The sequence below is a fragment of the Phalacrocorax carbo genome, chromosome 6 (assembly GCF_963921805.1).
Source record: "Phalacrocorax carbo chromosome 6, bPhaCar2.1, whole genome shotgun sequence".
NCBI classification, from domain to species: Eukaryota; Metazoa; Chordata; class Aves; order Suliformes; family Phalacrocoracidae; genus Phalacrocorax; species Phalacrocorax carbo.
In genome coordinates, this window is record NC_087518.1 from 44,465,494 (window position 1) to 44,481,723 (window position 16,230).

At 38.6% G+C, this 16,230-nt stretch overlaps 1 protein-coding gene across 10 annotated transcripts in view; it reads left to right on the forward strand.

The window, feature by feature from the left end:
- DAB1 (DAB adaptor protein 1) overlaps positions 1-16,230 on the forward strand; it is a 477,466-nt gene that overhangs the window by 353,833 nt on the left and 107,403 nt on the right. For all 10 annotated transcript variants that reach the window (XM_064455005.1, XM_064455003.1, XM_064455002.1 and 7 more), the window contains one exon: positions 2,550-2,749. In XM_064455005.1, the coding sequence (XP_064311075.1) occupies positions 2,683-2,749 (67 nt within the window). In that variant the 5' untranslated portion in view covers positions 2,550-2,682. The remainder of the gene's footprint in view (positions 1-2,549; positions 2,750-16,230) is intronic.

Sequence of the window (16,230 nt, forward strand, 5' to 3'; positions counted from 1 at the left end):
TATGACCTGATTAGGTTTTAAAGTAAATCAATATGTGAACCTGTCCAAAAACAGACGTGCATTTATTTTAAAAAATATTACTCAGTGGGGTAGCCTCGAGGGGATATAGTTTTTCTGGAGAGTTTCAAATGAGATAGCAGTCATATGTTGTTATTTTAAAATATTCAGTGCCATTCAAATGCTGCTATTTCAGCCATCCTGTCGAAAGCAGCTGACAACAGGAGGTGACGTTCTTGATGCCTTGTACCCTCAGCAGTCTTCTGAGACATAAAAACTTGCTTAACTCTTGACCCTGGAGGTATTTTGTATTTATTTTTAATTTGGGGTGTGTGTGTGTGTTTGTTTTTATAAATGGACCTATTATAAATATTTTCTTTTTGTTAAGTGGTTCATGTTAGTGCTTCTTGTAAAATTATGCAGTTAACCTTTAGGTAAATATAAATCCAAATTCTAGAAAAATAAACTGTCAATCCAGCTGTGACTTGAGAGGTGCTTTAAGTAAGTGCCATTGAGCTGTAAAGACTGATGCATCCCTACTGTGCTGTAAAACTAAGTATTATTAGATTGGGTTGTGTGGAGGGGAAGGGAAAGAGATGGGGGTTGTGAGGGACATCTGTTCTCTGCAGCCCTTTTCTCCCTGTTTGCTGGGGGGATTTCAAGCGGAAGTTAAGAGCGACTCTGTCGATGGTAGGGTGAGGTGGTTCCCTCGCACAGCACTGTAGGGAGTGCGTTGGTCTGTGCCAGAGCCCAGCGGTCACTGCACGTGGTGTCCCGCCATGACCGTGTTTGGGGGAGAGACATCTCCCTGTCCACAGGCCTGTCCAAAGAGCGCTTTGGATCCTGGAATACTGTCAGTTTTGGGGCTGTTACCTTATTCCTTTCCTCTCTGTGATCAACCTTCATTTCCTTTGTCCTTTCCTACTGTTTTCTTAACTAAGAACGTTAAGCAAAATGCTTTTAGTTTATTCAGGTATTCCAAGAAGGGGTATTTATCAAGCACTGCGACTTTGATCTGTACATTGCTTGATTTTTCCTCCTTTTTGCTATGTGGCACTTATTCAGATTCCATAGAGGAGGAACAGGGAATTTTGTATTCCAAAATCAGTTCAGCAGATTTTGAAAAGCTATCTTTGAATATTCCGTAATACAGTTACAGATTTGAGGAGCTTATTAAAGAAAGCCCCTGACACACTTCAGCAATATTAAATCACTTCAGACGGTGCATGGCAGTGTAATGTTACTGAAGCATTTTAAAATGTTAAAAGAGCCTGGATTTGAAAGTACTAGTGGGTTCACGGCCTTTACTGTGAAAAGTGATTTAAACTGTCAAAACTATTTCATTGTTTGCAGTGTATTACTTTCTTAAATTACAGAGAAGGGACATTAATGAATAACTAGAACTGTAGTTAATCTCTGGCCAGCTAACCAGCTGATGTGCTGCGTTAATTTCTTTATTAAATGCTTATTTAGTAACTGGGCAGCCGTTCAGTCAGGCCAGATGGACTTCACTGTAATTGTGCTAATAATGAGAACTTTTTCACAAAAAGAGCGAGCAATAAGATGATGTATTTAGTGGGGGAACATCAAGACAAACAGCTTCAGGACAGTATGGTCCTCTGCCCTCGACAGACTGGCTGAAGTGGGTGCCTCATCCTTCAAAGCAAGAGGGGCCAGCAGTTAGAATTGGAGTAATGGGGTTTTTTTTGCTTGGTTGTTTATTTTTTGTGTATTCTTTGCCTCCACAGCCCATACATCCCCAGTCCTACTTGCAGCCATACACTCTGCCTCCCTCATACTGCTCTAGCATGTTCCTGCAGTTACTCCTGTGGATTCACAGCTGATGCATTTGTGTGTCTCCCCAACAGATACATGTTACATAAAGCTGTTGCTTGCTCCCTAAATCTTATTTCTTTGCTCCCAATCCCATTTGTATTTTGTGGAAACTGTAAGGTTTAATTAACTGTCTTTTCAGAGATCTTTGCAAGAAAAAGTACTAGATGGGAGTTAAGAATAACAGCTTTGTTTACGTGGAGGCACATTATACTGGAAACATCATAAGCAAGAGGAGTGGCAAAGTATGATGTTCTCAGTATGAGTAATGAATATGTTTTTCATTTGTCTGTGTTCAAGTAGGAGAATGAAAGCATTGAAAGAGGATTTGAGGAGGAAAAATCTGAACTTACTATCTGGCAATATGTTTTTACCTTGGAATCGGTCCATTTAAGAATTGAGTCCTTGCAGAATTTTGCTTTTGGTGACATTTCCAGCTACTTCATGGATCATAATCTTTGTCCTCCAGCTGCTGCTCCAGAAGTACATGTCTTTTGTACAACTTGTGTGGTGTTTCTAGCCTGTGAAGACATCTCAGATATGCCAAAACGTCTCAAACAGGACTAGATGACAGTGTTTAAGCATCTAAAAGTGGGGGCAACTGACTGTAGACAGAGAACTTCATGGGTTTCTTCCTCGATAAGCTTGCAATGGCTTTTTTTTTGTTTATGTTTTAAACTCAGAAAATGACCATTACTTTTTGTTTCCTTCTTTAACAGCAGTCGCAAGGAGTGAATGAGATGAACTGTTTGGGTTATAGTATCTGAAAGGCTAAATTATTCTCTTGAAGAGATGTTCTAAATGAGCCTGACCGAGATCCTGGATCTGTGTGAAGAGGACTAAGGATATAGGATGTCAACTGAGACAGAACTTCAAGTGGCTGTTAAAACCAGCACAAAGAAAGACTCCAAAAAGAAAGGTAGTGACTCGTTTCTCATTATTTGGGTGTTTATTGTACTTTAATCAGCTCCTACATCAGTCACCTTTTATGCATCTGTGATTCTTCTGTGCGATCAGTGAAATTTAAAAAAGTAAAATTTGTTAAGCCCAGTGGAAGGCTGGTATGGGAGCATGGGATTTGATTTTCTGACATTAAAAATATATAAAAATATATTTAAAATTTAATAAATAACTTATATATTAGAGTTCATTAATCTTTATATGTGTATTGCAATTGTTTCACAAATGGAAATATGATTTTAAAAATTACTCTTAGTGAAAGACAACTTTTTTCCCCCCCTTCTGTTGATAATAAATTTTCTTCTAAAGGTTTTGTTTCTACTTTGTTTTGAACTAACTGGAGCTTAAATGCACTTTCTGTTACTGGTTGTTGAATCTTACTGACACTTTTTGAAGTTACAGAGAACTCAGAAGGAATCTATAGAGACATTAATTGTAATCTGGTGAAGGAAATATAAACAAGGAGAAGGAAAACTCAGGCTTGAGGAGAAGCTAGGAATAAATGCATGGTTGGATAAGGTCATATTTGTATTTACAATTTTGCGTCAGATTGTAGGGCAGTTCTTTGGACTGTAAGCATAAGAAATTGGACTATATGAATTGTTGCCTAAAAGTAGAAGTACTGCAAGATTTTTAGTAGGGATTTTTATCCTTAGATTTTTATTAGTATTTTTATTGTTTGTATTTTTAAGTACTGATGAACTTAGAGGCCAGGACCTTGAATTCTAGTGGTAATTCATGTTGTTCTGTGTAGCTGTCTTTGATTCATTATTATGTTTTTAAAACCTATTCAGATAATGAAATTGAGATTGAAAATAAATATAATTGCTCAAATAGAATGAAGTAAAACAAAAAACGAAATTGTAGTTAATAGTTTTAATGCTTGAGGCAGCAAGATTTGAACTTAGATATAAGCTTTTCAGTTTGTCATTCTGTTTCTTTTTGTGGGTATATAATTCAGCCATTTCCTTGTGAGGATTTTTTTAAGACAAAAAATCATCTCATCTTTGCTTATATATATGTGTGTTGCAAATTTTACTTGTCTTAGATATCTGATAAATAACTGGTTCAACTTCTGGGCAGCGATACCTTGTAAGGCGGCCATTCTACCAAGCCGGTAATTAAGGCCTCGTGTTTGCTATAGATTTTGTATCAGAAACCTTAATATTAGTGTTTTTAAAAAGAGACACAGATTTGGAGGATGGTTTAGAATCCTTATGACTACTCTAGGCCTAAACTCCCAAGGATAAAAAAATAATTTAGGATAAAAAAAGAGGTAGTTTAGAAAGGTAAGGATAGGGGAACTTTGATGTAAATGAGAATGTGATCTGAGAGAGATGTTCATTGTGGCAAATAAAGATGGTTTGGTTGTTTGAACACTCAGTATTATTGGGCAGGCAGGAAATTGAAAAATGTCTGTTCTTTGCAATACGGGTAACATCTTTTTGATGTGTGTCTCCTATGTTATTTCTTCTACGTGAGAGTGAAACTTTTTAAAACAGCAAACACCTGTTATAGGAACTTGATGTTTATGTTACTAAAATATTCAGCATCCAACCTCTAAAACCATTTTCATAAATCATAATAACGGAATGCTTCTCTGCACAAAATCTGATTTTGTCCCCCAAATGGAAATTCTGAGAAATTACCTCTTCTGCTGAGAAGAAGTATAAAACACGTTCTGTGGCAGCAATCAGAGCTCCCTGCAGCATGTACAGCTATCTGAAGAACTGGACGGGGCAGTGTACGGCAGTAGCACGTCTACAGAATTAATCTTGTTCTGTATTGTATGTGCAAGTCTGAGCGTGTCTGATCCCATCCAGCCATCCGAAGGCCTCACGATACAGTGAATGCTTTATACAGACAAGGTATACAATTCAGACAGTGTTTTCTATTGAAATCCCACATAATGAAAGTCAAAAGAAAGTTGGTGTGCTCACTTACTTGTCATTGAATTGTATGTATTTGCATATACTTCAGCAAATGAGCCCTCCCCTGGATAGTGTGAATGATGGACATGTGAAAAACGGAATATTTTTTTCTTCTTTTTTCACAAGGTCATTAACTGTGAGCAGTGGCAGGTAGCAAGTACTACCATGAAGTTTCTAATGTTACTAATCAACGAGTTTGATTATGCAATGGAACTGAGTATTCCCAGGAAATTAGTCTTTGCTTTATAAACAGAAATTTCGGCTCTAGTGTATTTCCAGTGAATCAGGTTTGGTTGTATTTCTGCAAGAGCCACGTGACCGTTTGCATCCAGAGCAGGGAGGGGCCTCCTTTGCTGTATTATCTACCGTTCTGGAAGTTCTCCTACCATCTGCAGTTCACAGCCGTGTGCTGAGAGAGAGCAGTAAGTTTAAAATAACTTCTTAATGGAACGACTGTCCCACAGGTGTATCCCCCACTGAAGATCTGGGATGACTGAGAGGAGATAAGGATTACGGTGGAGTTAAAGCACGGGACAGGGTTCTTTCCTGATCTCGGTGTGTCTTCTGTGTAGTGTCAGCTAAATCTTTAGATCTCTCTATTTCTGTGTAAGGATGTAGTAAGGTAGTGTTTCTTATTTGAAGTGTTGAAATAATACAAAGCTTAATTCCTAAGATTTGTAAGGTATATGAATGTAAAACATAAAATTTTAGATAAACGCAAACTGCTGTTCTTACTGAAGTGCAATGGCTGAAAAGAACGTGGTGGTTATTCAGATGATGACTCGTACATTTGTGGTATAGTGCCTATCTTGAGGTAAAGACACTGTAACATCATTAGTTAAACAAACAATTTAATAACCTGGAAGGGTTAGAGGAAAGGTCCAGGAGGAGTCTCCTGATATTCAGTGAGGGCGAATGTGAAGTCCTGCTATTGGGATGGACTAGCTCCCTGCAGCAGGGTGGGAAGTGTTTAAAGTTCTTTCATGGTTTCTTATAATTGATTTTAGGCTGTGTTGCATACATTATTGATTTTTTGCTGACAGGCAAATAGTTTGGTTTCTGCTGCAGATGGGGCACATGGCATGAATGCTTCTGCAGTTTTACAGATATTTTACATATTTTACAATACATATATTGGTAATACAGATTTTACCAAATATTTCTTTTATGTGTTGGGAACACTTTTGTCTCTCTGTATTCATATGCAGAGCAATTCTCTTACAAGAGATTATTAAAAGATTTCTTATTAGGCACAGTGTTTTTACAGCCATAAGCTTTCTAGTCACAGTCAACTCTTCAGTCTCTCTCCATTATCATCAGAGTTGGTTTGTAAGACAGTATTCTCTTCCAACACTGAAGGATTATTACTATAGTTATGACAATAACTTACATACAAAATCCTCTCAGAAGCTGGTATTTAAGTTGAATTGCAGCTGCAAAACCCTAATGTACGGTAGGTAAGTTCAATATTAACGTGATAATATCAAATTGTAATTTTCTATGTTAACATTATCACCCTGGATAATCTTAAAAATAGGCTATTAAAAATCAAGTACTAATTTTGCCTTTTATTCAGTCAATACTGATCTGATGGATATTGAATTCGATGGGCTTTAGAAATGCTACCTGGTCATACTCCGAGCACAGGGTAGGAGTTGTGACTGACTTGAAGATATAGTTATGAAAATCGAGGTGAACCAAGTACCGACCTTCCTCTCCAGATTTGTCTCTCTTTTCTCTATGTACTGTGAAGGTACTTACCAGTTGAGGACTGGTGATTCACCCTGACCTCCACAGCCTTCATTTCTACACCTTACTCCATTTTATGAGCTTACAGAACACTAGATGCTATTAGAGGAGATTATATTTCTGCCATCCCACACCTCCAGCCCTAATCTTCCTGACACTCTTGGCTGATATCTACTAGTAACTGTGTTGTAATTACCTTTTTCAAGAACTTGATCAAATTTTAAGAGGCACCCTGAAGAGGTTTTGTGTTGCTCTGTAAAAGGAATGCAAAATTCTCGGGAGATTTAGAACGCTCTGTTCTAGGACTTTTTTGGTGATAATTTTTGTGTGTGTGTGACTGCCAAAAATGTGTTCTTTAAGAAGTGTTTAGAGAATTAATGATTCAAATAGTGCTTTTAGAGGCTAGGTTTGGAGGTTTGTTGTTTTTTTTTTCATTTGTTTATGTCATCTGGTTCATTGAGGTGAACAAACATTATGTGTTTTTACCATTCAGGATAGGAAATCAGAATTTCTTATTAGTCAAAGTTGTTAAAAACATAAACCACGTTTGCCTTGCAGTACGTGGGCGAAAATCCATTTTATAAGTGTGTATGGATTATTGAATCAAATTGAAAACATTTACTTGAGCCTATTGGAATTAAAATTGATTTAGAAACCTCTTTGGGGAGAATGTGTTGCATTGATGGTGAATCCACACTGATAACTGTCTTGGAAGATCCTTTCTTGCAAAGTTAACTTCACCAGCAAAACTGAAATGTGAGGTCAGTAAAGTGAGCCAAGCTACCAAATTTGAATGCAGATCTGCATCTGCCTGGGGGAGGCCAGGAGACTTTTCTAGGGATTTGGTTTCTTCCTCTTGCACTTAAATTCTGTAATTATTCTATTTGAAGCTTGGGATTTTTTTGCAAAATCATCTCTCATTATATCCCCTATATGGAGTCTGTAGTAAGACTTTTGAGTCAATTTTCAAAATTACAGGGACATCTAAAAATGGAAGCAAGATACAAAGCGGAGCTCAGGCATATTGACAATGAGCATAATGATCTTTGATGTTAAGGATCCCTATGGGTGAAATTCCCTCATTTAATAGGTTTCCACTGCAATGCGTGGGAAGCACGTGGCATCTGGAAGCAGATTTCACAGCAGGCAGGCCGCCAAGCTAGGGATTGCCATTACTAGCCAGTAGGAGCATGAAATTTAGAGGGGGTGTGATGTGCTATGTCTCTGGCAGAGCTAGATTCCTCCTCATAGCCATGAGTTGGGCACTTTATTTTGACTGAATGAATATACAAGTTCTGAAGCTGTGCTTAAGGAGGGAGGACTCCAAGTGAACTGTTTAATGCCAGGTAAGGAATTACCCTGTTAGCAGCAGCAGAGTAGAGTGTGTTGCCTGGCAGTGGTTTCTTGGTGGTAGAGATGTGAGTTTGGTGCTTTTGGGATCAGGATGGCAAAAAGCTTAAATATCCCATTTTAACAGTCTGACTAATTAAAAGGAGTGCAGTGGCTCCAGGACCATTCATGTATATCAGACTGGGCCTCTGGCAGTGTCACATCTGTTTTCTGGGTCTTTTAAACTCTAATGAGAGAGTGGAGTCTGTCTAACTATCTAAAGTAAAACCTTTGCATCCCCAGAAGCAAAACTCTAGTCGTACTAAGATCAAACAGGAGGTACCTAGTTAGTTTAGAAGCCTTTGGGGATAAGCAGCCTTTAAACAAGGTTATGTTTTGTCATTTTCTGTTTTCATCATAGGTGCCTAATGCTACCCAAGTCCTGTTTCAGATTCCTTAGACCTCATTTGAATCTAACCTTTGGTCTAATCATTGCTAAATTTGAGAGTGGGATGGAGTTTGGTTGATGTGAAAGTTGCAATTTTGCTGATGCATAGAAATCTTGATGGAGATTTTATAGGTTCATTTCCAGATTGGAACTTCAGTTTAAATTAATAAGTGAACAATGATGGTTGAATTTTTAATTTTTTTTAATTATTTAACTTTTTTTTTACATTACAACTAACCACAATTAAAGCATCGTCACTGTAATGAGGCATTTCAAATTGTCAGGTTGGTGTATGTTCATTTATTTTCCTGATTACGTAGCTAAGATTCATGGAATCCAGCAAAATTCAAATTTGATCTAAAGAGTAATGAAAGAGGAGCACAGTCAGGAGCTTGTTTCATTGACGGGGAGTGGATTTGCTTTGTTTCCTTGCAGTAGTTATGAATTTTTCAATAATTTATAGATCAAGTAACAGCAACATTAATTGATACACTAATTGAGTCTGCATGCCTGCCTTTAACAAATCTCTTTTGTGAAGTGGTTACTGACAATATTAATTGCACATCTTTTGAGTCTTGATATAAGTTATGAATTCATTCTGAAGTTGAAAGAGGGTGGGAAAATCATTAATTTTGACATTGTGTAGCTATAATTAACAAGAGTTATCCAATAACCTATCATAAATTAGAGAGCTCATGAATTCTATTTTAAATACCGCATACAACCAAAGGGGTCCATGGTTGTGTTAATTGAAGCATTCTTCAGGGGTGATGGATGTTGTCTCTTGTTGCAGTTAAAATGCTTACTGTTGTTTTTAATTGAGAGACAGGTCTGCCTAAGTTAAGGTTGGAGCTCATGTTACTTTGCTGCTTCTCGGTAGAGGAATCAATAATCTGTTGAGCATTAAGAATAGCGTTTCCTGAGAGCGTCTGTTATGTTATCATTTCTCAATATTTTAACAGTCGTCAAAGCATTTCAGTTGAAACTAGTAATTAGGAGCTTAATGCAATGCATGTTCCACAGAGGATTTGACAGTCATTAAATGCAGGTGGGTGTTAACTATGCTCTAAGGCTAGCTGTAGATGAGGAAATCTGTTGGTTGCTGGCAGTGAGGATCACCTATGCATCCACTTCAGCCCGTGCTGTACATTGTTTCTGGCTTCATCCGCTTATACTATTAAACTATGTCTGAGTTTTGATTGAAATATGGAGGAAGTGAGGGGCTGGGGCTGGTAAGGAGGTAGAACTTCCAAACAGACAAATAAATTCATTTTCAGGGAAAATTTCTCCACTTGCAGTCATTGAAAAGACTCCCAACAAAATTTGTATTAGGACCTTTGTAAATTAAAAGTTTTGTTTAGAGAGTTCAGGGAAGAAAATTCTGTCATGTAGTGAATGTAATTGAGCAGGAGTGACCTAATTCATCCAGATTAGTAGCTAAAATACCTCCAGAGGTTTGGATTAGTAGAAGTTTCCTAATATGGCTCATATAGAAATATTCTGTGGGGACAAGAACGTTGATGATTATAATATTTTTATATCATTCTTCATTCAAAGATACTTGCTTGGCTAATAAATATTAATGAATGACAGTTCTGTCAGCATGCTGCATTATGTGCATTTGAACTTTTCTACTTTTCTGAAGCATTTTGCCTCTTCCATTGACGTTATGGGAAATTCTGCAAGTAATAAAATACATCAAAGTGTTACTCACTGTAAAGTACAGGTTAGGCGTATTGGCTGTATCGGTAAATGCTCCCGTTTTGCTGAAGGGAAGTAAAAAATAAGTAAATCTGGAAAATGAGCTTGATCCCAGCAATCTTGGAAGCGTTAAACTGCTCACCAATTTTCCCTGAAATAAACAGATAACACTTAGCATTAATGTCCACATCACTGCAGTGCATGCTTTTTCATGTTACTGGGGAAAACTCCTCAAAACTTACATAATCTTACATAATTTGTGGAAAGTAATGAGCTATCCATGACCTATGTATGTATGGGGGAAATGTAAATTAATTTCAAAGTTGGTTAGATCTTTGCATCAAAAGCCAGTGCTGATCTCTCAATCACTTTCCTAAGATTACACCACAAATCAGGGCAGAGCTTGATATGTAATCTGAGGGTTCCGTTTCTTATTTTGTGCTCTGACCAATACGTGTTGCTCTCTCAGTAATGATACCATAGTAATTTCATTAGTCAACTTGTGAAGAAGTGTGAAGCAATGTACCAGTTAAAGGAAACATGCAGGTTTTGGTTTGTGTATTTAAGCAGCCAGAAACAAAGGTGTTTAGCTAAATATCTTAGTAAATTAGTCACATAAACTTCAGTTGAAAAATAAGTGTCCTTAATCTTTAATGTTGTAGACCTTTTGAACACTGATCACTTACTTTTAAGAAACACTTGCCCACAAAATTGGTAGCCTTTTGAAATATACCGTGGCTGAATTTGTAAGCCTCTCATTTATGTCTTATGGCATGTTCCTCTTTAAGAGCACGGAGAAATATGTAGTGAATTTGGCCAAGTAATAGGCTCAGCCTCCCTGTGATAAATATGTCAGGCCCAAACGTTCACTGTGCTCCTCAGGAGTAAAGAAAAGATGTGGCTGTGATTCTTGTAGATGATGTGCTCTAGCTATATAATCAATATTCACATTATCAGCCATCCACAATAAAAGTAATATAATATGTAATGTATTTGGGTTCTGTAATGGCACAGTAGATAAATGTGTTTAAATATAACATTTCTCTTAGAGATAAACATGTCCTCAGAAACAATTACATATTTGTATTATCTTTAACTAAACATTGTTATATATAATAGCTAGTGTTAGTGTAAAGACAGGAAAAATGCATTCCTCTGCTTTTACAGTTGGTTTTTGCAGATGAGACAACAATATATTTAGTTTGTGTAACTCAATAATGTGTTTGTGTGGGTCTTTTGTATGAAAACAGAGCGCCAAATAAAAAGGAAAGCAGTTTTTTCAGTTTTTTAAACTAGGCCAATTCTTAGTGAAATCATGGGTAGGTGTATTACATGCATGTAATAGATTTCTTTAATTATTATTATTTTTTACAGTTCTTTCAATGTGTATTTTAATGGAAGTGTCAGATTATCAGATATTAATGTATGTCTATGGATTTTGAACAGACGTAGTATGAAAAAGAATCAAGGTCCCCTGCAATGTAAGCAGCAAGAAATTAGCAACCGATGCCAAAGACAATGGAATGCTTTTGGTTTTGCAGGAAAGGAGAAATCAGAGTACTTTTTGGTAGCTTTGCTCTCCCAGGAATATCCCAAAAAAGATGTGTGTAAAATCCTGGACTTCTGCATAAAATAGGTTTTGGATACAAAGGAAGATGTGTCTCTCTGGAGCGTGACAGTGGAGGAAGCCCTGACAGAGCCAGGGAGTGAATGTGGAGACATTGCCAAGGGTCAGACTGGCTTCTATATGTGGATTCTGGCCCATGTGAAGTTGTGGGAAACCTTCCTGAGAGCAGGGTGGTTATGTACAATAATCATACCAAAAGCACCAAGGGTAGTCCTCATGCCATTTTTCTCAAGAGTTTTTTCTTCTCCTGTTCACCTGTTGTAGTAGTTTTTATTTCTGTTTTCATGGTGCCTACAGTATGAAAATAATGAATAACCAGACAGTAGGCTGATGGATTATGCATCTATGATCCTATTAAGTCACTTTCCTAAGAGACAAAAATATTCCTTCCCTAATAGATTTACGAATTCATGCTGCTTAGAAAAATACAAGGTACTTTATGAAGTTCAATGCATAAAGTTACTGGTACTCATCAGCTGTTCACTGAAGACCTCCATGGTTAGGGATCACCTTCTGAAACCTCTTCTTGTCTTGAATAACTTCTCATTCCGCATTCATATATCATTCACACCAGAACTGCTTTGCATCCCGCTAGCCCAGAGCTCAGGCTGCAGGGGCCTCTGTCTAGCTGCATGGACAGGTCAATGGCTCATCACGAGCACGAGCTGCACCATGTTTCACAGTTAGTGCTCTGCAGTGAGGCATTTTCCAAAGATGATCCATTTTCTAAACCATGAAAAGAAGGCAAGTCTTCCCTGCCTGAATCTGTGTAGCCTCTGCGAATAGAAACTGTACTTGAATCCAAGCTGTAAGGAGCAAATACTTTAATGCTCGTTGACATTTTTCCTGCTACTAATAACAATAGTGAGGCCAAAGCTAATGTCCCAGCATTGAACTAACCTAAGATTTGGAGAAGGCCATCTTTCAGTCTGTTGCTGTCTGTACAGCCATGTATGGAGGCACTCTTGACATCCTACACACCACACGTTTCTACTTTGACCCTCCTTGAACAGCTGGTGCTTCTCCCCCACAACCTCTCTCCATAGATGAGGATCAGTGGAGTTGACTCACTTCTGATTTAGACACAGTGTTTATTCTGTTCTTGTTGCCCAGTCTGAAATGCCAAACAATAGAGGTTATCACTTATTTGCAAGCAGGTGAGTTTACACACTTTATTTACTGTAGCACTGTTGGCTTTTCCCAATTCCTTTTATTTATGCTGTTGTGCCGCACAGGAGGGTGCTTGCCAACACAATATCCATTATTATTCTGAAAAGAACAGAGTAGCTTTCACTTTCATTTCCTGGAGGCAGCATTGCTCATTGCTGCAAAACAGCAATAAAAATAGGAGAAGTAAGGGGAATTCTCATTTGGCTGCCGAGTTGTGAAAACGCCCTTCCTTGCTCCAAGTAGATCAAGTTGGAAGTGGAGGTGTGAATAGCATGTGTTCTCTCTGGGCTTTTTGTCTGCTTTGTGATGGTTGCATTAGGGAAGAAAATAAGCTGGTGACTCCACAAAAGTCAGTATGTGTGGAACCAAAGATGCTAACACGATCACGTTTCCAGAATCTTCCATTATACGTAACTGAATCTGGTGGGCTACAGGGCCCAGGGGATTCATCCTCTCCCAGCCTGATAAGAGGCTGCTGCTGTTTGGTGTGTCCAGGTCGAGGCTGCAGCCAAGGCTGAGCATGTATTCCCAACAAGCATCTATACACATACACACATACATACACACTATAAACAGCCATACATATCGCCCCACACAGAGCAGGGCTCTTACCAGGACCCACATAATCAGGAACAGCACCTATATACACGTGAACAACACAAAGGGCTCAGTCCACACACCTGGACACAGACACACTCTCTCTTCCCCACCCCCACCCCCCCACCCCGAGTTTTCTTCATAGGTGATATTAGATGTCCAGTTTGTCCAGTAGCCATCTCTCCCAACATCAGTTGCCTCCAGTTTTTGGCACCTGAACCCATGACCCCTGGCGCTCAGATCTCTCCTCCTACTTGTCAGCCAGTCTGACTTGAATTTCACTCGTGCTCATATGCAGGCTTGGAATGGAGGGCACGACAACAGTGAAGTCCTGACCCAGGGATACAGAGTGAGCTCAAGGGGAAAGGAGATTTCGAGTCATGCGTGTGCTCCTGGGTTGTGGGTCAGTTTTCTGGGACACTGCTATATGGCTGTGTAGCACAGGCAAGCCTCTGCCCTTCCCTCATTTGTCCTGGCTGTGAAGGCGAGTGCTTTCTTGTGAAGGATTCCTGGGACAGCATTGCGTCCTCCTGCCTTACCCATAACTGACCTCAGTGAATGCAGCTGGGCAAGGTGGGAGATCCTTCTGGCAGAGGTTTCAGTGGTGGTAGGATGTCCTGCTTTGGGGGAGCCCTGCAAAGTTGTCCAAAAGAACACAAATCTTTCGCCTTGACTTCACAGATATTAACATTTCACAGAGTCTCTTCTAGAAGTGACAAGAGGAGCAGCTTTCTCTGGAGTCAACTTGCTTTTAATGTCTACCCCATTTTAACTACTAGCAAATGTTGAACAGCTGATCTGCAGTCTGTAATTACACCTCTGATTCTTTTAGTTTAGTTAGAGAAGAAATTGTATAGTGAAAAGGATGATTTGGGGAGTGAAATGAAATTAAGCATAATAAGTCTATTGAGGTTAGCTATTAATTTCATTTTTAAATATAAAATTGCCTTCAAAGTAATAAGAGGGTAATATTCACATGTCACAATAATGTGGACTAGCATGCTCATAACTAGGTGGAAGGCAAAAACATCAGTAGTAGTTGACTGAATTAATCTTTTTTTTTAAATACCTTGTGTTGCCTCTATGAGTTATACATTGAACTCAAATGTACAAAGTCACTTGAAGTGAATTAAATTCATCAGGGAAATTGGGTGTACTCCGTACTTGGGGGTGGCTTAAGTTTAATATTGATACGGTTACCTATGTGTGTTTAATGTTTGCTCTATTTACTGTATTTACTAGTGTAGGGATGTTTATGGATTGCATTTAAAAAAAAAGCACGGATGTTGAAGTGTCTCTAAAAATAATGTGTTATCAGCGCTTCTCAATAAAACTGGATGTCGAAGAACACGGCCTCTGCTGTCATGAGCATGTCAGAAAGATGGCAATGCTAGAGAGATACTAGAGATCAAAATGAAAGCTACCTACAGAGTTCTTTATGTGTCTCACCTATTTTCTTTCTCTTTGCTAGAATATAACTAAAGCAATATGTTACATCCATATATCTCTATTTAATTGCATTAAAGAAATGCTGGGGCTATAAGGTTAAGCACTAAAATTCTAAGGAAGCACAGACTCAAAATTGCCTGTGTAAGCCTAATTTAACATCCCTTCAGGATATACATTTTCATACAGGTTTTAATGAGCTGAGCTCATATTGCTATTTCCTGGAGACCTTTGCCCTGTTCAGTGAATGGAAGGACAGTGGTCAGAGCATGTGCTCCATTTGGTGCTGCTTTCTATGCTTGACAGTCAAGATGGAGCTGCCTGCTTTGTTTGCATGATACCCCAACCCAACTGTGAATACACAGATATTGATGGAAGCACCAGAAGATCTAAATTCTTTATATCTTAGAAAAATTCTTTTTATATATACTTCTTGGGAGGGGGGAAGCCTGGCAGCAGGTAGGGATTTTCTTGGGGTCTTTTTTGTTTGTTTGTTTTAAAAAGAATTTGAAGGATTCTAAGAAGGTAGTCCAATAAACAGCTTTTGCAAAAGGTCACATCATAGGGACATGAAAGGAACTGGAAGAAGAAAATAGACACAATATCTGATCTGACAGTGGTGCTTCACTAAAGTACTCGAGCAGATGTAAAAAGGAAGGCAGAATGGCTCACGTGAGAATTAAATACGGCCATAGAAACTGTAGGTGTTCAGGAATTACTCTTGGGTATTTTTTCAATGAAATGAGCAGTAGGTTAACAGAGGAACTTCTTCTAGAGAAGTGTTGTTTTCAACTAAGGCTTCATTAAGGAAGCGTCCTCAGATGCAAGACAGCATTTCAGAAAGAGAAGCTTTGTGTCAGAGGAGTTGGGGGTCCTTCCCATTCACAGGGATGGGAGAGCCTGACTCTCATCCTCATTGTGGGGCACGCTTTTGGGGCAGAAGTCCCATAGCTCTGGTGCTGCTTTGGCATATAGATGCCTTACCTTTTTCTTAAGCCTTTTTTCCTTCTTTGTTTGCTTTTGCAGCTCCCTTTTCTTTCTGGAGGATATCAGAACAGGAAAAATATGAATATTTTTAATGTGGATCTTATCTTTGAGCCAACCTTGGCTGGGAGAAGGAAGCAATCAGTTTAAAATGAATAGCCTGAATGACTGAAAATCAGCGCAGGGCTTCAGAGGGGTGCAGTCAGAGAGAGGTTTATTCAGGAGAGGTTATTTTGGCAGCATTTTCTGAACAAATAAGAGATGACCAGGAACAAGTGATGAGAAGAGACTGAGACTGCAGCAGATCTGAAGTTGGTTAAGATACGGATGCTTAAGGTGGCCACAGGGTTAGAACAGAGAGGGATGAACAGTCTTTAATGATATTAAGAAGGGGTTTATTAGAGGTTATCTAATCCTATTTAAAATGATGGAAAGGCCCATACCTTGCAGCTCATCTC